This window comes from Oncorhynchus keta, chromosome 22 (assembly GCF_023373465.1).
Source record: "Oncorhynchus keta strain PuntledgeMale-10-30-2019 chromosome 22, Oket_V2, whole genome shotgun sequence".
In the NCBI taxonomy this organism is placed as follows: domain Eukaryota; kingdom Metazoa; phylum Chordata; class Actinopteri; order Salmoniformes; family Salmonidae; genus Oncorhynchus; species Oncorhynchus keta.
In genome coordinates this window covers 23,361,061-23,382,700 of record NC_068442.1, presented here as the reverse complement: position 1 = coordinate 23,382,700, position 21,640 = coordinate 23,361,061, and the positions used below count along the sequence as shown (strand labels likewise).

General features: G+C 45.4%; 1 protein-coding gene across 15 annotated transcripts in view; it reads right to left on the bottom strand.

Annotated features, from left to right (window-relative positions):
• Positions 1–4,448: 4,448 nt before the first annotated feature.
• The window catches only part of LOC118376514 (FERM domain-containing protein 4A-like), a 446,877-nt gene continuing 429,685 nt past the window's right edge, over positions 4,449–21,640 (bottom strand). For 9 of the 15 annotated variants that reach the window (XM_052474917.1, XM_052474918.1, XM_052474913.1 and 6 more), the window contains 8 exons: positions 20,230–20,521; positions 20,005–20,061; positions 19,652–19,889; positions 19,345–19,506; positions 18,395–18,733; positions 17,717–18,288; positions 11,807–11,906; positions 4,449–9,946 (listed from right to left, as the gene is read on the bottom strand). In XM_052474917.1, the coding sequence (XP_052330877.1) occupies positions 9,844–9,946; positions 11,807–11,906; positions 17,717–18,288; positions 18,395–18,733; positions 19,345–19,506; positions 19,652–19,889; positions 20,005–20,061; positions 20,230–20,521 (1,863 nt within the window). In that variant the 3' untranslated portion in view covers positions 4,449–9,843. Of the gene's footprint in view, positions 9,947–11,270; positions 11,343–11,806; positions 11,907–17,716; positions 18,289–18,394; positions 18,734–19,344; positions 19,507–19,651; positions 19,890–20,004; positions 20,062–20,229; positions 20,522–21,640 lie in introns of all 15 variants that reach the window. The other 6 variants (XM_052474914.1, XM_052474922.1, XM_052474915.1 and 3 more) reach the window with 5 other exon arrangements.

Genomic DNA, 21,640 nt, shown 5'->3' with positions numbered 1-21,640 from the left:
CCATCCGAAGACACCCCTGGACAGGGCCAAACAGAAAGGATATAACCCCACCCACTTTGCCAAAGCACAGCCCCCACACCACTAGAGGGATATCTTCAACCACCAATATCTACAGGCAAAACCAAGATGTTTGAGTGACCAGGAAATCAACAGGATTTCTGAAGGCACGTTTTCCATGATCTCCTTATATGGCTGTGAATGCCACAGGAATGAACGGACACTTCCTATCGTTTCCCCCAGGTGTCTGCAGCATTGTGACGTATTTGTAGGCATATCATTGGAAGATTGGCCATAAGAGCCTACAATTACCAAGTGTCCCGCATGGTGTCTGCGTGGAAATTGGTGCGCAAAAGTCAGGTCCCAGTATTTTTCCATCCGAATCAGAGAAGAATGCACGCTTCTAGGACTGGCATTTCAATGAAGAGATATATGACAAAACACCTTGAGGATTGATTCAAACAACGTTTTCCATGTTTCAGTCGATATTATGGAGTTAATTCGGAAAAAAGTTCGACGTTTAGGTGACTGAATTTTCGGTTAGTTTCGGTAGCCAAATGCATAGTAACAAAACGGAACGTTGTGTCCTACACAAGCATCTTTCAGGAAAAACTGGACATCTGCTATGTAACTGAGAGTCTCCTCATTGAAACATCTGAAGTTCTTCAAAGGTAAATTATTTTATTTGATCCCTTTGCTGGTTTTTGTGAATGTTGCGTGCTAAATGCTAACGCTAAATGCTAAGCTAGCTATCACCACTCTTACACAAATTATTGATTTTCTCTGGTTCTAAAGCATATTTTGAAAATCTGAGACGACAGGATTGTTAAGAAAAGGATAAGCTTGAGGACAGGCATATTTATTTCATTTATTTTGCAATTTTCAGAAATCGCTAATGTTGCGTTATGGTAATGAGCTTGAGGCTGTAGTCACAATCCCGGATCCGGGATGGGGCGGCCTAACAGGTTAACTTCTTGCGTCGAGCCATGCCGGATCCGGTAGCGTGAAATTAATATGCTAGCTCTCAAGCTTAGCCTTTTGTTAACAACACTGTCATCTCAGATTTTCAAAAATATGCTTCTCTACCATAGCAAACTAGCATTTAGCTTTTAGCGTTAGCATTTAGCATTAGCATTTAGCGTTAGCTTTAGCAGGCAACATTTTCACAAAAACCAGCAAAAACATTCAATAAATCATTTACCTTTGAAGAACTTCGGATGTTTTCAATGAGGAGACTCTCAGTTAGATAGCAAATGTTCAGTTTTTCCTGAAAGATTTTTTGTGCAGGAGAAATCGGTCTGTTTGGTGCGTCACGTTTGGCTACCAAAGAAAAACGAAAATTCAGTTATCCAAACGCCAAACTTTTTTCTAAATTAACTCCATAATATCGACTGAAACATGGCAAACGTTGTTTAGAACCAATCCTCAAGGTGTTTTTCACACATCTCTTCAATGATGTATCGTTCCTGGAAGTATGAGTCTACTTCTGTATCGCATGGTACAAGGATTGCCACTGGGAATTACGCACCGACTTAGACAAAGGACACCGGACGGCCCCCTGGCAAATGTAGTCTCTTATGGCCAATCTTCCAATGATATGCCTACAAATACGTCACAATGCTGCAGACATCTTGGACGAACGGCAGAGCGCATAAGCTCGTTCACAGCATATTCACAGCCATATAAGGAGACGTTAGTAGAACTGAGCGTCAAAAATCCTGATCATTTCCTGTTTGAAGTTTCGCCTGTAAGATCCGTTCTGGGGCACTCACAGATAATATCTTTGCAGTTTTGAAAACGTCAGAGTGTTTTCTTTCCAACGCTGGCAATTATATGCATAGTCGAGCATCTTTTCGTGACAAAATATTGCGCTTAAAACGGGCACGTTTAATGAAATAGCGCCCCCATAGCTTCAAGAGGTTAAGCAATTGCTTTTTTTCTGGACAGCTCTTCCTTAAAGCCCAGCTCTGTGGAGTGTATGGCTTAAAGTGGTCCTATGGACAGATACTCCAATCTCTGCTGTGGAGCTTTGCAGCTCCTTCAGGGATATCTTTGGTCTCTTTGTTACCTCTCTGAATAATGCCCTCCTTGCCTGGTCCGTGAGTTTTGGTGGGCAGCCCTCTCTTGGCAGTTTTGTTGTGGTGCCATATTCTTTTCATTAATTATAATGGATTTAATGGTGTTCCGTGGGATGTTCAAAGTTTACGATATTTTTTTATAACCCAACCCTGATCTGTACTTTTTCACAACTTTGCCCCTGACCTGTTTGGAGAGCTCCTTGGTCTTCATGGTGCCGCTTGCTTGGTGGTGTTGCAGACTCCGGGGCCTTTCATAACAGGTGTATATATACTGAGATCATGTAACAGACCGTGTGACACTTAGATTGCACATAGGTGGACTTTATTTAACTAATTATGTGACTTCTGAAGGTAATTGGTTGCGTCAGATCTTATTTAGGGACTTCATAGCAAAGGGGGTGAATACATATGCACACACCACTTTTCAGTTGTTGTTTTTTTTTTAAATTTTGAAACCAGTGATTTTTTTCATTTCACTTCACCAATTTGGACTATTTGGTGTTTGTCCATTACATGCAATCCAAATAAAAATACATTAAAAATACAGGTTGTAATGCAACAAAATAGGAAAAACGCCACTGGGAATGAATACTTTTGCAAGGCACCGTATATCCATCAGTTTATCAAAACAGAAGAGGTCATGGGCCCCAAGATGAATCAGCCCTGGGTTGGAGAGACCAGAGCAGGGTCGCATGAATGGACACACACATACACAAATCACGAGTTTGTGATGCTGTTGGAGGTTCTGGTCCATTTAAGTGGTAGCGGGGGATCTCCAGGTACTGCCTGTGGTCCACAAGCAAGGTCAAATATATACACACTTTTAAACATGCACACACCATTCCTAAAGGATTCCTAAATAAAGTGAGGGAGGGGAACCAGGTTCTCACGGCATGCCGAGCTAACAGCTTCCAGCTGTCTCTTGGCTGAGAGTGCTGCTATGGGAACACCAGTGGGGAAAATAGGGATTTATTAGAGAAGAGAGGGAGTATAGCGGGGGAGGTGGGGATAAAAGGAGAGAATGGGAGAAGGGGAAGAGAAAATAGAGGGAGAGGGTGGAAGAAAAAGGACAAGGGGTAAGAGAGAGAAGGCAGAGGGAAGAGAAGGATTGCTAAAGGCTGGAGTTTACTTCTCTGATGTGAGGGGATATTCAGTCTCCAGTTTTAAAGAGATGGGGTCCCCTAAAAATAAAGGGGTCCCTCCCCAATGCTTCACTCCGTATATGTGTGTGAGGCTGAGCACACATTAATATAAGTGTGTGTGTCTCCATTGTTCCCCCACAAAGGACATGAAAGTTCTTAGTTCTCGCAAGTCTTGCTTCTAAGTCTCCATTTTACACACAGGAACAGCCAATGGGTTCTTAGTTGTAAACATTTCCTATTGCACACTCTCGGCTTCAACCACCCAAAAGACAAAGCAGAGCCACACATAGTTTACAACATCACATGGCAGCTCAAGAGGGCACAATAAAGCTAAATCAGACACGTTAGCCATGTAAACACATCAGCAGACATGTGAAACCCCCTAAAACACAACAGCAGCCGGGATCCTTCTGTTTACCTTTCCTGTGTTCTACTATTGCCGGTAGCGACAGAAAACCATTGTCCTCTGAATGGAACAGCCCCACCTCTCCTTGCAGGACATTCCTTCAGTAGGAAGTGAATAAGGCGGTATGACATAAGGTAGAGTGTTTGTGTGTGTGTGTGTCTGGGACAGAGGAAGTGGGGAGTTAATATGAAAGGTCCCTCTGATAAGCCTGGCTGAGTCAGTCTCTGCTGACTCACACAGACAGGCTTCTCAGTGGATCTGTCTGTCAGCATGGAGACTACAGGGGTGGAGGGATCCACTGTAGTGAGTGTTCTCCTCTTCGTTCTTTTCCCATTTGAATGTGGCTTCCATTTGCCAGGCCAGCCTATTGTCTCCAGATAGGTGGTCACGCCTACGCGGATGCTCGTCCCTCAACCGACCCATCGGTCAGTGCAGGCAGAATCGTTATGCTATCGGATGAAAGACGAGGCGAGCCAGGTATTTACTTCCATTAATCCAAAGTTAACATAGCAGGATAAAGGTAAGGATGCCACTTTGGGCTACGGAGATGTGAGAGAGACACGCTGCTCCTAAAGCTTTAGAAAAACACAACAGACTTAATCTTCTTTAACTATAAAAATGTTTTATGTTTCTATGGAGTACAGACAGTATGAGCGTAGGGGGTACACATAGTATGCTTCTACATCCGCATTGCTTGCTGTTTGGGGTTTTAGGCTGTGATTCTGTACAGCACTTTTTGACATTGGATGATGTAAAAAGGGCTTTATAAATACATTTGATTGATTGATTGACTACACAGAGAAGAAGAGACAGGAGGACGCCATCTTGAGAACATTCAGCAATAATTTATTTTCCTAATCTCAATAACCACCAAGTCTTCTCATCTGGACATTTCATCATCAGTTGCCAACAACACCATTTAGAAAAATGTACAGTTACTATACAAATTCTTAATAGAAAAAATAATAAATTAGCTGTTGAAGTCTTTTTTTGTGTGAATTCCACATAGTTTTTTTCCTACAACACCTTTTGTCAGGTTAACGTTGAAGAGAACAAATCAAATCATGTTACATGCTCTATGGTCTGGTGGAGTGGTGTCTTACTGAACTGGCGCCTAAAGGAACGGTTTCCATTCTGCACAACTGGTATTAAAACTATTGACAACAATTAGGAGAGTCTATATCCTATGTGACAAAGCAGTAACTGGTCATCATGTAGCACCTGAAATTATTCTTACTATGTTACTCTGTTAGAACTTGGAAACAATGTTAAAAACTCCACATAGGCTTACAGTGCCCCTCCGTACAGCATGTTCAGGAAAGAGGTTGATAAAATAGTTAGTTTAATCTTCTTTAACTATAAAAATGTTTTATGTTTCTATGGAGTACAGACAGTATGGGCATAGGGGGTACACATAGTATGGTCGAAGGGGGGGCTATAGAAGAGGGTACAACACACAGTGTCACATTGGGCTCAGAGGTCAGAGATTACCACAGGGGTTAGGAGTCAAAGGTCAAACTGGGTGTTGTCATGGATACAGAAATTATTCTCTGTTAAGGAGGAAAAGGTGAGGGGAGAGGGATGGTCTTACCACATGGACTGCTCATGTTTTGGGTTTATTTGTTCATTGTTGTTTGTTTCGGGAACCAGAGCATGCATGGTATGGTGTGAGTTAGCAGAGGTGGCTCATTCAGGGGGAATGGACAGGCTAACAAGCCTTAGTATAGCATAGCATAGCTGATGGCAGAATGCAGTTCCCCAGTGATTCTAAGTAGGTGAACTACAGGAGAGGTCAAACACAGCATTTACCAGGACACCTTGCAGTAAGGCAGGGTTGGGGAGGGGGCTGTAAAACTCCTACAAACAGAAGGAATTTCAGGTCCAACTTGCTGCATGGTACAAGTTCAACTAATCTGACAGGGTAAGATTTTTGTGCAACCTTTAAACCATGTTTTATATTTGTGTTTTTTAAAGATTCAATGGAGGATATAAACCCTGTACAAAGCACAGGCAAACATGTGCTTGAGAGTCCGCAATTAATTGTTTTGTTTGGGTTTTTGTACACACAATAAGCACTGTCCACATACAGCATTACAACAATGTTAGGCAAAGGTTTCTTTCCCCCAGTACAAAACCATAAGGTGTGCTTTAAAATACTTGTTTTAGAATTAGCTTATAACAAGAGTTGGTCTATGTGTCGGTCTACGTAAGCAAGAGGTGTATGGAATCTATAAATTAAATGTAGGGGTTCAAGGGTATGGCTATACGTTCTCGCTGTGTCACAGCCCTGTTACCGTGGGATACGGTGATGGCCTCACTTACTAAACCAATGTCAAAGTTCAGAGTTCATTGATGACATCATCTATACTGAACAAAACTATAAATGCAACAATTTTTTTTTACTGACTTACAGTTCATATCAGGAAATTAGCTTTTTAAATAAACGCACTAGGTCCTAATTTATTCATTTCACATGACTGGGAATACAGATGTGCATTTGTTGGTCACAGACACCTTAGAAAAAGGTAGGGGCATGGATCAGAAAACCAGTCAGTATCTGGTGTGACCAGCATTTGCCTCAAGCAGCGCAACACATCTCCTTTGCATAGAGTTGATCAGGCTGTTGATTGTGGCCTTTGAATGTTGTGCCACTCCTCTTCAATGGGTGCGCGATTATGCTGGATATTGGAGGGAACTGGAACACTCTGTTCCACGTTGATCCAGCACATCCCAAACATTCTCAATGGGTGACATGTTTGGTGAGTAGGCAGGCCATGGAAGAACTGGAACATATTCAGCTTCCAGGAATTGTGTACAGATATGTGCCACATTGGGCCGTTCATTGTCATGCTGAAACATGAGGTGATGGCGGCGGATGAATGGCACGACAATGGGCCTCAGGATCTCGTCACTGGATCTCTGTGCATTCAAATTACCATTGATAAAATGCAATTGTGATTGTTGTCTGTAGTTTATGCCTTCCCATACCATAATCCCACCGCCCCATGGGGCCCTCTGTTCACAATAATGAAATCAGCAAACTGCTTTCCCGTGGCTTATCGTAGAGAAATTAACATTCCTGCAGTCAGCATGCCAATTGAACGCTCCCTCAAAACTTGAGACATCAGTGGCATTGTGTTGTGTGACAAAATTACACATTTTAGAGTGGCCTTTTATTGTCCCCAGCACAAGGTGCACCTGTGTAACGATCATGCTGTTTAATCAGCTTCTTGATATGCCACACCTGTCAGGTGGATGGATTATCTTGCCAAAGGAGAAATTTTCCCTAAAAGGGATGTAAACAAATTTGTGCACAACATTTGAGTGAAATAAGCTTTTTGAGCATATGGAACATTTCTGGGATCTTTTATTTCAGCTCATGAAACAAGGGACCAACACTTTACATGTTGTATTTATCTTTTTGTTCAGTGTAGTAATAGAAGCACAATAATATAAACACCCTGTTTGGTTCTGGTGTGACATTATTTCTATACTATATGTGTCTGTGTTACTTTTTTATATTAAGTCTGGATTTACTCTTACATCATGAATGTGTTGTTATGCAGATGTTCTTAATCCTCTTATATGTATCAAAAAGACAGGAGGAGAACTAGATGAAAACTGGTTCTGTATAGGCCTATAGTTTATATATAAAACAACTAGGTAATTCAGTTAAGAACAAATTATTATTTACAATAACTGCCTACCTCGGCCAATTGTGCACCACCACTATCGGACACCCAATCATGGCCGGATGCGATACAGCCTGGATTTGAACCAGGGACTGTAGCGACGCCTCTTGCACTGAGATGTAGTGTCTTAGACCACCGTGCCACTCAAGAGCCCATAGTTTTCATATATTGTGTTTAACTGTGTATGTTGTGCTCTGGTATCCAAACTTAGATTGAATACTTAACTTGACATCTCTCTGATTGGTGGAAAGACCTCTTCCTGCTGTTCATTTGGCTCTGGGAAGCAGGATCTCTATACAGCAGACACCTCCTCTGCTAGACTAGGAACTGGGCCCTGTGGGATTTGTAGTTATATGGTTTGTAGTTTTAGTGAGCGGCTGTTTTCAGCAGGGGTGCGACTTTGGTTTAAGAAGTTGGGGGGACATATTATTATTATTATTATTATTAACATTCCAAACAGCCTACCCGACTGCTCGAAGGCGTCCGCATGGTCCTAAAGCACATTCCAATGATAAAACTGGGGGTGACAAAAATGCAATTTCATAATGTGTCCCCCCCGCCCCCAGTGAAAGTAGCGCCCCTGGTTTTCAGTGCTGGGTTAGAGTAAAGACATAGATGGCACCGCTGAGAAAAGAATGTGTTTATGTGTGTTCTGACCGGTTGATAGATGTTAGGCAGAGAGAGTATAGCCTGAGATAATGACCTGTACAAATGAGGACCCTCTGGAGTTTACAGGTCTCAAGCTTTATCAACATATTAACCCCCAAATATACTACACTGGTGTCTGAGACAATGACCAATCTTGGGGTTGGACAGACAGACTGACAGATTGACGTGACACAGACAGACTGGTCCTTAAACACGGGTTACATCCCGTTTTTAACATAGGACTGCACAGACAGTCAGGTGTATGATGTCACAACGCATGGAGAAGTGTTTAATATCTCACCAATCTCATCATATGCACAGCTCGACTGTGAGGGAGGGGTGTGCCCTTCGCTACAACTGTGTGATTAACAGCTCCACACAGCCCTAAACATCCAATTAGCTTTCACCTCTCACCAGAAAGTCAAATGAAGGGGAGGAGCCAGATGAAATAGACCACTGAAAGCCTGCAGATATGTTTGGAAATAAATCCACAAAACTACATGTGTTCTTAATTCCAATTCAACCCAAAACTACTACACACATTGCTACAGTTTCACCCAAACTCAAGATATTAGCTTTAAGCAAGAGATTCCTAGCATATTCTGGCTCTCCAGGACCCAAACCCTGAAGAAGTGTCTGTGGCCCCCAGTCGGTCCCTGTCTGTCTCTGGTCTGGCTGAGCAGGGCCCCCATTCCATCCCTGTCTGTCTCTGGTCTGGCTGTGCAGGGCCCCCATTCCGTCCCTGTCTGTCTCTGGTCTGGCTGAGCAGGGCCCCCATTCTGTCCCTGTCTGTCTCTGATCTGGCTGTGCAGGGCCCCCCGTCTGTCCCTATCTGTTTGTGGTCTGGCTGAGCAGGGCCCCCATTCTGTCCCTGATCTGGCTGTGCAGGGCCCCCCGTCTGTCCCTGTCTGTTTGTGGTCTGGCTGTGCAGGGCCCCCAGTTCGCCCATAATCTCCCAGAACAGCTAAGCACAGTGCCCCAGCATAGTGGCAAAACATCCAAGTCCAGGAGCTCACTGCTCAGTAGCAGTGTGGATAGTCCCAGTATCAGAGACTAGTTGATCAGTCTGGCTGGCTGTTGTACACCCCCAATCCAGATGACTGACATCCCAATAGATGTGCTCAGAACTCCCAGCAGGATCCCAGTAGAATTGACCACTCTTTCCGTTCCTCTGAAAACTCCCAGTATGTGGGGTGTAGCTTCCAGTATGATAAACCAGCGTTCCCAGTGTGTCCATGGGACTGGTGCCATTGGTCAGTCAGGTGGATCTTTGGTTGTGGGATAGATAGTTGGGATTGGGATTATAATAGTTGGGAATGTTTGTATGTTTGTCTTTTGTCTTTCAGATAATCTAGAATTCTCCAATAATCTGCTCTGCAAACACACAGGCCCAGAATTTGAGCCAAAACACATTTCAACTTGCAGGTATCCTCTGATTGGCTGGCAACACACTGGGGTCAGGGGTAGATATAAGTCAGGGCCTGAGGGCCGTGTAGTCTGGGCAGGGGGTTGTGTGTGTGTGTGTGTGTGCTCTTACCCCCCCCCCACCTCCCCCTTTCCCACTCCTGGTCTCCCTGGGGCTCAGACTGAAGCAGGGTCAGGGACTAAAGGTTCACGATCATTCAGCGGTTCTGTTTGGCTGTTCCACAACAATAGTCCTGCCCAGTTGGGCATGTCCTTCCTATAAACTCCAGCTCAACCAAACTTGATATGCACATAAAATGATAAAGGGAAATATGGATAAAGGGAGGGATGGAGGAGGGTTTCCTGTCCATGATGAGGCCAGTCTAGTCAGGGCTAGAGGAGAGGTTGGTGGAGGCAGTAAGGGTCAGTGTTGAGGGTCAGTAAGGGTCGGTAGGTGTTAGGTGGTGGTCAGTAGGTCAGACCAGGGTTCCAGGTTTGGCCTTGTCGTGTCCGTACCACTGGACATCTGCCAGCTCTGAACACAGAGGACTGCTGAGAAAACAACTATCATTGAATGACCTGCAGAGAGAGAGAGAGTGAGAGAGAGAGAGTGAGAGAGAAAGAGAGCGAGAATACCATTTTTACTTATGGAAATACTGGAGGACTGATGGCTTATACACTATGCTTCCACAAAATCTACAGAAGTTATTGTTTTCTTCGCTTAGTAAAACTGTTGGTCACTTCTTCGTCAAGGGGAAGGAAACAAGGACTGTAACAAAACGTTATGATCAATGAACTTGATTGGTTTGCGTCGTTTTGGTCTCATTGCTCTGATGGTTACTGTCTTTGTCTCGATCTAAAGCTTTTGTGAAAACAATGTGTACAATCCATAAGGCCTTTCCCTCTTTTCAGGCCTCATTTCAAACTGGCCAATCACTCCTCCTATATGGCAAGGTCTCTATGGTCTCTATGGCAAGGCACACGTCCTGTTAGTGTACTAGTCTAAAACAACAGTAGGTGACTAGAGTGCATTTCTGTTTCTCCGCTCGCTACCCGCAGTGTCCAATCGTTCACTCCCCTTCATGGTTTTAGAATGAATGAACTGGTATTATTTTGGATACTCCCTGTGGCTACTGCTTAACAATCTTTGAGGGGGACTGAATGAGAGCATACGCCTGGGAGAAGTCAACAGTGAGGAACGCTATTGAGTTGACTAAGTTCAAGTTCAATTAGGGCTGGTAATAGAGTACAGAGTGAGGGTTAGGATTTACTGTAGTAATAATAATAATACATTACATCTGTGAAGCGCTTTTAATTCTACAAGAATAATCTCATAAAATAGTTTTTGTTTTACGAAAGCAAATATACGTATAACCATATCATAAAAGCATCAATCAAAGTCTAGGAGGAAGGGTAGGCCAGCCGATAAAGATGAGTCTTAAGGCCTGCTTTAGAGAGCAGCCACACACAGCAGACATGCAGAGTCCAGTTACAGTCATAGAAACAGAGCAGATAGAACAGACACCATTCCCAAACTTGCTATTAGAAAGGTTTAGAAACGGGAAGAGCCTATTCAACTCAGCATTTGGTACAAAACTAAGAATATAGAAAACAGATTATATTTCTACACCTTTGATCTAGTTCAGGTTCTGTTTCTACATATCTAGTCAAGGGGATCTATTTCTATGCCCCTGATCTATTTGAGTTTCTGTTTCTATGTCTCTGTTCTAGGTGCGAGGATTTATTCTATTGGGTGTGTTTCTATGTCAAGGAAGTCTAGGAGTGTCCAGACCGACAGCATCGGTTGTTTCTATGGTTCTTTATTGTTGTTCTGTAGTTATCTGGTATATTTGTTGTATTTCTAGGTCTGTGTTCTGGGAGAATCCTGGCAGACAGACAGTACCTCTATGCGTCAGAGCTGGGCTGAGTGGGAGACTGACACACATCTTCAGTAGGAGAGCTGTCTGCTGTACCGCTAAACCAGGAAAGACAGAAAGACAGAAAGACAGACAGACAGACAGACAGACAGACAGACAGACAGACAGACAGACAGACAGACAGGTTAGTACAGGAGGAGAGGGAGAGAGGGAGAAAGATAAAGAGGGATGGAATGAGAAGGAAAAATAGAGAAGAGTGAAAGAGAGGAAAGTTAACAAATCAGTTAGTCATTTATGAAGACAAGACAGCCGTGTGATCAGTAGCTAGACAGAGTACCGTGCTGCAGAAGGAAACATGTTAGGGGTTGGTAAGGCAGAGGTTATAGAGGTTGTAAGAGAAGCGTAGATGCTGAAGATGTTTTGTGAGGATGCAGATTTTGTCCTGTGAGCCAAAGCCTTTAACCCAGGATTAAATGTCAAATAGGATTAGGATCCTGAGTGCCTGGTCTTTAACCCCCTAATCTGCAAATTATGTATTGGTGCGTGCATGTGCGTGTCGTACCCGCTCTGCCAGTTGAGGATGTGTTGTGGGCTGCAGGGGGGCGTGGGTGTTGCGGCCTGTTCACTAGAGGGAGTCCCACTCCTCGGGCTGTGAGGGGACGCTGATGTACAGAGAGACACACAGTTATATACACACACACACACACACACACACACACACACACACACACACACACACACACACACACACACACACACACACACACACACACACACACACACACACACACACACACACACACACACACACACACGTCAATAGGTGGTCCAGGGCTGTGTTATCACAGCTATGCCCCACTGTGACTAACATGACTAACGAGTTCCATTTGGTTCAGGGATCGCTTTACACTCATTCACACACACTCTGCTAAACCTCAGCCTCTCCAATGTTCTTTCATGAACTAACTATTCTGTAAAGAATACACACTACTGTTCAAAAGTTTGTCTAGTTTGAGAAACAGATGCATCACAAGTCCTCAACTGGCAGCTTCATCAAATAATACCCGCAAAACACCAGTCTCAATGTCAACAGTGAAGAGGCGACTCCGGGATGCTGTACTTCTAGGCAGAGTTGCAAAGAAAAAGCCATATCTCAAGACTGGCCAATAAAAATAAAAGATTAAGATGGGCAAAAGAACACAGACAGCGGACAGAGGAACTCTGCCTAGAAGGCCAGAATCCCGGAATCACCACTTCACTGTTGACGTTGAGACTGGTATATTGTGGGTACTATTTAATGATCTGCCAGTTGAAGACTTGTGAGGCGTCTGTTTCTCAAACGAGACACTCTAATGTATTTGTCCTCTTGCTCAGTTGTGCACCGGGGCCTCCCACTCCTCTTTCTATTCTGGTTTGAACCAGTTTGCGCTGTTCTGTGAAGGGAGTAGTACACGGCGTTGTACGAGATCTTCAGTTTCTTGGCAATTTCTCGCATGGAATAGCTTTCATTTCTCAGAACAAGAAAAGGCTGACGAGTTTCAGAAGAAAGTGCTTTGATTCTGGCCATTTTGAGTCTGTAATCAAACCCACAAATGCTGATGCTCCAGATACTCAACTAGTGTAATTTTTTTGGGTGAAGCCCCAAAATTGCCCTCGCTAGAAGCATGTGTTTCAGACATAAGGAAGTGGATGGCTGCAAACTTTCTACTTTTAAACTCGGACAAAACAGAGATGCTTGTTCTAGGTCCCAAGAAACAAAGAGATCTTCTGTTGAATCTGACAATTCATCTTAATAGTTGTACAGCAGTCTCAAATAAAACTGTGAAGGACCTCGGCGTTACTCTGGACCCTGATCTCTCTTTTGAAGAACATACCAAGACTGTTTCAGGGACAGCTTTTTTCCATCTACGTAACATTGCAAAAATCAGAAGCTTTCTGTCCAAAAATGATGCAGAAAAATTAATCCATGCTTTTGTCACTTCTAGATTAGACTACTGCAATGCTCTACTTTCTGGCTACCCGGATAAAGCCCCTAAATAAACTTCAGTTAGTGCTAAATACGGCTGCGAGAATCCTGACTAGAACCAAACAATTTGAACATATTACTCCAGTGCTAGCCTCCCTACACTGGCTTCCTGTCAAGACAAGGGCTGATTTCAAGGTTTTACTGCTAACCTACAAAGCATTACACGGGCTTGCTCCTACCTATCTTTCTGATTTGGTCCTGCCGTACATACCTACACTTACGCTACGGTCACAAGACGCAGGCCTCCTAATTGTCCCTAGAATTTCTAAGCAAACAGCTGGAGGCAGGGCTTTCTCCTATAGAGCTCCATTTTCATGGAATGGTCTGCCTACCCATGTGAGAGACGCAAACTCGGTCTCAACCTTTAAGTCTTTACTGAAGACTCATCTCTTCAGTGGGTCATATGATTGAGTGTAGTCTGGCCCAGGAGTGGGAAGGTGAACGGAAAGGCTCTGGAGCAACGAACCACCCTTGCTGTCTCTGCCTGGCCGGTTCCCCTCTTTCCACTGGGATTATCTGCCTCTAACCCTATTACAGGGGCTGAGTCACTGGCTTACTAGGGCTCTTTCATACCGTCCCTAGGAGGGGTGTGTCACTTGAGAGGGTTGAGTCACTGATGTGATCTTCCTGTCTGGGTTGGCGCCCCCCCTTGGGTTGTGCCGTGGCGGAGAACTTTGTGGGCTATACTCAGCCTTGTCTCAGGATGGTAAGTTGGTGGTTGAAGATAACCCTCTAGTGGTGTGGGGGCTGTGCTTTGGCAAATTGGGTGGGGTTATATCCTTCCTGTTTGGCCCTGTCCGGGGGTGTCCTCGGATGGAGCCACAGTGTCTCCTGGCCCCTCCTGTCTCAGCCTCCAGTATTTATGCTGTAGTAGTTTATGTGTCGGGGGGTTAAGGTCAGTTTGTTATATCTGGAGTACTTCTCCTGTCCTATCCGGTGTCCGGTGTCCTGTGAATTTAAGTATGCTCTTTCTAATTCTCTCTTTCTTTCTCTCTCTTGGAGGAACTGAGCCCTCGGACCATGCCTCAGGACTACCTGACATGATGACTCCTTGCTGTCCCCAGTCCATCTGGCCGTGCTGCTGCTCCAGTTTCAACTGCTCTGCCTGTGATTATTATTATTTGACCATGCTGGTCATTTATGAACATTTGAACATCTTGTTCTGTTACAATCTCCACCCGGCACAGCCAGAAGAGGACTGGCCACCCCACATAGCCTGGTTCCTCTCTAGGTTTCTTCCTAGGTTTTGGCCTGTCTATGGAGTTTTTCCTAGCCACCGTGCTTTTACACCTGCATTGCTTGCTGTTTGGGGTTTTAGGCTGGGTTTCTGTACAGCGCTTTGAGATATCAGCTGATGTACGAAGGGCTATATAAATACATTTGATTTGATTTGTAAAGGCCAGTTTATTTGCTTATTTAAGCAGAACAACAGTTTTCAGCTGTGCTAACATAATTGCTAAATAGTTTCCTAATGATCAATTAGCCTTTTAAAATTATAAACTTGGATTAGCTAAAACAATGTGCCATTGGAACACAGGAGTGATGGTTACTGATAATGGACCTCTGCACGCCTATTTAGATATTCCATTTAAAAAATCAGCGTTGTCCAGCTACAACAGTCATTTACAACATTAACAGTGTCAACACTGTATTTCTGATCAATTTGATGTTATTTTAATGAAATAAAAAGTGCTTTACTTCCAAAAACAAGGACATTTCTAAGTGACTTTTGAACGGTAGTGTGTATATACAGTTGTCGGAAGTTTACATACACCTTAGCCAAATACATTTAAACTCAGTTTTTCACAATTCCTGACATTTAATCCTAGTAAAAATCCCCTGTCTTAGGTCAGTTAGGATCACCACTTTGTTTTAAGAATGTGAAATGTCAGAATAATAGTAGAGAACGAGATTTATTTCAGCTTTTATTTCATTCATCACATTCCCAGTGAGGTCAGACGTTTACATACATTCAATTAGTGTTTGGTAGCATTGCCTTGTAGTTGTTTAACTTGTGTCAAACGTTTTGGGGAGCCTTCCACAAGCTTCCCACAATAATTTGGGTGAATGTTGGCCCATTCCTCCTGACAGAGCTGGTGTTACTGAGTCAGGTTTGTAGGCCTCCTTGCTCACACATGCTTTTTCAGTTCTGCCCACAAACGTTCTATAGGATTGAGGTCGGGGCTTTGTGATGGCCACTCCAATACCTTGACTTTGTTGTCCTTAAGCCATATTGCCACAACTTTGGAAATATGCTTGGGGTCACTGTCCATTTGGAAGACCCATTTGCGACCAAGCTTCAACTTCCTGACTGATGTCTTGAGATTAGCTTCAATATATCTACATAATTTTCTTACCTTATGATGCCACCTATTTTGTGAAGTGCACCAGTTCCTCCTGCAGCAAAGCACCCCCACAACATGATGCTGCCACCCCCGTGATTCACGGTTGGGATGGTTTTCTTCGGCTTGCAAGCCTCTCCCTTTTTCCTCCAAACATAACGATGGTCATTATGGCCAAACAGTTCTATTGTGTTTCATCAGACCAGAGGACATTTCTCCAAAAAGTACGATATTTGTCCCCATGTGCAGTTGCAAACCCTAGTTTGCTTTTTACGGCGGTTTTGGAGCAGTGGCTTCTTCCTTGCTGAGCGGCCGTTCAGGTTATGTCGATATAGGACTCGTTTTACTGTGGATATAGATACTTTTGTACCCGTTTCCTCCAGCATCTTCACAAGGTCCTTTGCTCGCACCACATTACGTTCATCTCTGGGAGACAGAATGCGTCTCCTTCCTGAGCGGTATGACGGCTGCGTGGTCCCATGGTGTTTACACTTGCGTACTATTGTTTGTACAGGTGAACGTGGTACCTTCAGGCGATTGGAAATTGCTCCCAAGGATGAACCAGACTTAAGGAGGTCTACGATTCTTTTCCTGAGGTCTTTGCTGATTTCTTTTAATTTTCCCATGATGTCAAGCAAAGAGGCACTGAGTTTGAAGGTAGGCCTTGAAATACATCCACAGGTACACCTCCAATTGACTCAAATTATGTCAATTAGCCTATCAGAAGCTTCTAAAGCCATGACATCATTTTCTGGAATTTACCAAGCTGTTTAAAGTATTGTGATACAGTGATTAATAAGTAAAATATCTGTCTGTAATTGTTGGGAAAATTACTTGTGTCTTGCACAAAGCAGATGTCCTAACCGACTTGCCAAAACTATAGTTTGTTAACTTCTTCGAGATAGGGGCGCTCTTTTAATTTTTGGATAAAAAACGTTCCCGTTTTAAACAAGATATTTTGTCATGAAAAGATGCTTGACTATGCATGTAATTGACAGCTTTGGAAAGAAAAAACTCTGACGTTTCCAAAACTGCAAAGATGCTACAGGCGAAACCAAGATGAAATTTCATGCAGGAAATTGTCCAGATTTTGAATGCCCTGTGTTCCAATGTCTCCTTATATGGCTGTGAATGCGCCAGGAATGAGCCTGCACTTTCTGTCGTTTCCCCAAGGTGTCTGCAGCATTGTGACGTATTTGTAGGCATATCATTGGAAGATTGACCATAAGAGACAACATTTACCAGGTGTCCGCCCGGTGTCCTCCGTCGAAATTATTGCGTAATCTCCAGGTCCATGCGCATTCCATTTTCTTCAGAAGAGAAACCAAACTGCCACGAATGATTTATCGTCGATAGATATGTGAAAAACACTTTGAGGATTGATTGTAAACAACGTTTACCATGTTTCTGTCGATATTATGGAGTTAATTTGGAAAAAAGGTTGCGTTGTAATGACTTAATTTTCGTTTTTTTTCTTACCCAAACGTGATTAACAAAACGGAGCGATTTGTCCTACACAAATAATATTTTTGGAAAAACTGAACATTTGCTATCTAACTGAGTCTCCTCATTGAAAACATCTGAAGTTCTTCAAAGGTAAATGATTTTATTTGAATGCTTTTCTTGTTTTTGTGAAAATGTTGCATGCTGAATGCTAGGCTTAATGCTATGCTAGGCTATCAATACTCTTACACAAATGCTTGTTTAGCTATGGTTCAAAAGCATATTTTGAAAATCTGAGATGACAGTGTTGTTAATAAAAGGCTAAGCTTGAGAGCAAATATATTTATTTCATTTCATTAGCGATTTTCATGAATAGTTAACGTTGCGTTATGGTAATGAGCTTGAGGCTATAAATAGGATCCCGGATACGGGATTGCTCGTCGCAACAGGTTAACAAGAAATTTGTGGAGTGGTTGAAAAATGAGATTGAATGACTTTAAGCTAAGTGTATGTAAACTTTCGTCTTCAACTGTGTGTGTGTGTTATATATATATATCTGTCCTTTACCACGCCTGACCCAATCAAAACTCTAACTATCCCACCAGATACAAGCCTAGCTTAGAACATAAACGGGTCTACGTGTGTGTGTGTTGTCACCCACCTGGTGATCCCTTGGCGAGTGTCCCCACCCTGCTCCCTCGTCCGAGTCCCAGCGTGCCTTGCAGCGAGCCGCTGTCCGACGTGTTGGAGCCGGCGTGACTCCTCTCCTTTACACTGCCCGTAGAGCGCTGGTACCAACACTTCAACTCATCTGACACCACCGCCCTCCCCCCTCCTCCCCCCTCTCGCCCTAGTGAGGGAGTCCGTACGATCTGGGAGCGGGACGGGGTGAGTCTGCTGCTCCCCTCTCCCCCCTCCTCGCCCCCCCAGGTCTCCTTGTAGAGCCCCCCGGCTGTGTAGGAGCTGGAGGTTTTGAACTGGGCCTTGACGCTGTAGTGGCCCTCCTGGTCACTCTCCAGGCTGCGCACCACCACCGGGTTGGGGCTGCCCTCTACGTACAGGGGGTACTCTTTAATCCGGTACTGGGACGAGGGCTGGCTCTGGCTGTGGAGGTACACCCCATGCTGCCCTGACCCAGTCCCTGCCACCCCCGTACCACCGCACCCTGAACCGTTCTTGGCTGCAAGGTTGGGCATGGAGCCAGAGTTAGAGGAACCAAGGTGACCTGCAGACCTGGAGAGAGAGAGGAGGTTAACATACATATTAAACATAGAAACAAATCCTCTGCTAAACAAGCCTAAAGTCAGTCTCTGGACACACCCACCTCTGCTGTACTAACCTGTGCCTCTGTCTCTGTCTCTGCCTGGCTTTGGAAGGGGAGTCCTCTCCTAGGGTGGAGTAGTTTGGGTTGGAGCCTGGAGCTACCCCAGGGTAGTAGTGTTCTGAGCTGCTCTGGGAGGTACAGGACGAACAGTCATCCAGCGGGTCAGAGCCATTGGAGCTGCGAGTCCCCGGGGCCAGGAAGATGTCTGGGCTGCCGGGGGCTCCCAGGGTGTGTGTGTGAGTGTGTGTGTCGGGGTCGGAGGCCAGCAGCTTGCCCTGAGATTCCAGGCTGGAGCTGCGGTTCCTAAAGTGCTGAACCAGACTGTGAAGATGGGTGGGACTGATGTCCACAGACCTGGTGGAGGGCGAGAGATGGAGAGAGGAAGGCAAAGATGGAGAGAGTGAGGGGGAGAGATACAGACAGTGAGGGGGAGAGATTGAGAGAGTGAAGGGGAGAGATTGAGAGAGTGAAGGGGAGAGATGCAGAGAGTGAGGGGGAGAGATGCAGAGAGTGAGGGGGAGAGATGCAGAGAGTGAGGGGGAGAGATGCAGAGAGTGAGGGGGAGAGATGCAGAGAGTGAGGGGGAGAGATGCAGAGAGTGAGGGGGAGAGATGCAGAGAGTGAGGGGGAGAGATGCAGAGAGTGAGGGGGAGAGATGCAGAGAGTGAGGGGGAGAGATGCAGAGAGTGAGGGGAGATGCAGAGAGTGAGGGGAGAGATGCAGAGAGAGGGGGAGAGATGCAGAGAGTGAGGGGAGAGATGCAGAGAGTGAGGGGAGAGATGCAGAGAGTGAGGGGGAGAGATGCAGAGAGTGAGGGGGAGAGATGCAGAGAGTGAGGGCGAGAGATGGAGAGGGGAAGGGAAAGATGGAGAGAGAGGTTACAGTATGGTTGTGACTTTGACCTAGTGTGGTGACCATAGCGCGGTACTTTTCTGACGGTTATTTTGAGGTTATCTGTTGGTTACCTGGTGGAGTGTACGTAGTGAGGGGTCCTGGTCCTCAGGTCGGGGGTGGAGGGCATGCTGGACTGGGAGCTCCAGTGAGGAACACTCCTGATGGGGCTACTCTGCAGAGAGTTACTGCCTCCTGCCTCCGCACAACTACCAGAGCCGGGTAACCGCCTGTGACTGGACAGGGAGAGACAGAGCCCTTAGAAAAACTTACCATTACTGTTGCTATCTTCTAATCATTATACTAACATTCAACCAACTATCACATGCCCCACGAGCCCAGTATAGATATATCGTCATGGCAATAGAGTTGACCTCTCACTTGGAGTGTGAAGAGCGTTTCTTGACCCTCTCATAGGGTTCGTCCAGCGAGGACTCGCTCCACATCTTGGGTTTGATGGGGGACTTGTCGTATTCGGAGCGGGCGTAGTGCAGGTGGCTGAGGCCATCTAGAGACTGGGGGGGAGGGGGCCGGCTGTGGGAGGGAGGCCGGGGAGGGAGGCCCTTATGGGGAGACGCTGCCGGAGAGAAGGTGGGGGTCCCTGTCATCTGGGGGTCATCTGATAGAGGAGATAGATGGGGGTCGGTTAGATTGATGGATCACTGATTAGTCCCATTTAGAAAGACGCTGATGAACTTTTACATGTATTTTAGTGCCAAAAGAGAGAGACATACCGTCGTCTAGGACCAGAGCGTCAGACAGAGAGCTGTCCTCTGAGCCCATGTTGGCCTCTGTGGGAGAGAACAACAGAGGAAAACACTTTCACTATGGCATTAGTTAAGGTGAAGTAGGTGTGTTTCAATTCATGTTCATGAGCACTTCTTGCCATGTGTCTGTGTGTGTATGTGAGTGTGTGTTTGTGAATGTGAATTTGTGATTGTGTGTGTGCCTGGTCTCACCCTCTTTATTACGCGATGTGGTTCTTATAAGCGATTCTCTCAGCATGTGTGTAGTCTCACCCTCTATGATAAGCGAAGCGCGTTGCGTGGGTTTCTTCCCAGAGCGGACACGGTGTTCGTTGATGGCGTTTTCTATCTCCTGGAGTTTCTTCAGCGCGTTCAGGTACGACGTCTTCCTTTGTTTTTTCAGCTTCTTACTGCTCACGTGCGGATCGCTGGCCAGACGCCTCGCAGCCTCTGTGATCTGAGATTGGATGGCAAACTCCCTCTCTAGACGCTCTAGCTCCTCCTCCTGGTAAGAGAGAGAGACACACACAAGGGTTAGGAAGTGTGACACATGCACACACAAACAAACACACTCACACAGTGAGTGTGATGACACACACTCAGACACACACACTCAGACACACACACTCAGACACACATACTCAGACACACACACTCAGACATGAGTCACTCACATCCACCAGTAACTTAAAGCATGTTCCCAGGCCAGTACAAACACAATGAGGAAACCATCTATCTTCCTTCCTCCCCCACACTTTCCCGGCCCTGCCTTGCCTCCCATGAGAATCCCTAAAAACACCCCCAACTCTCCCTAACTCTCCCACTCACCTCCATACCTCGCCCAGCCTTGGCAAGCTTCCTCAGACCCCAGTTCTCCCAAAAATCACCCACCCACCGCCATCCTCCTCACTATCTCCTATGAGACCCCATGGTCGCCCCCAAGTACCCCTACCCATAACACACAGCCCCCTACCCATAACACACAGCCCTGTACCCATAACACACAGCCCTGTACCCATAACACACAGCCCTGTACCCATAACAAACCAGCCCCCTACCCATAAGAAACCAGTCCCCTACCCATAACACACAGCCCCTTACCCATAACAAACCAGCCCCTTACCCATAACAAACCAGCCCCCTAACCATAACACTCAGCCCCCTAACCATAACACTCAGCCCCCTAACCATAACACTCAGCCCCCTAACCATAACACTCAGCCCCCTAACCATAACACACAGCCCCCTAACCATAACACACAGCCCCTACCCAACAACAGCCCCTTACCCATAACACAGCCCCTTACCCATAACACACAGCCCCTTACCCATAACAAACGAGCCCCTTACCCATAACAAAACCAGCCCCCTACCCATGAGAAACCAGCCCCCTACCCATGAGAAACCAGCCCCCTACCCATAAGAAACCAGTCCCCTACCCATAACACACAGCCCCTTACCCATAACAAACCAGCCCCTTACCCATAACAAACCAGCCCCTTACCCATAACAAACCAGCCCCCTAACCATAACACACAGCCCCCTAACCATAACACTCAGTCCCCTAACCATAACACTCAGTCCCCTAACCATAACACTCAGTCCCTAACCATAACACTCAGCC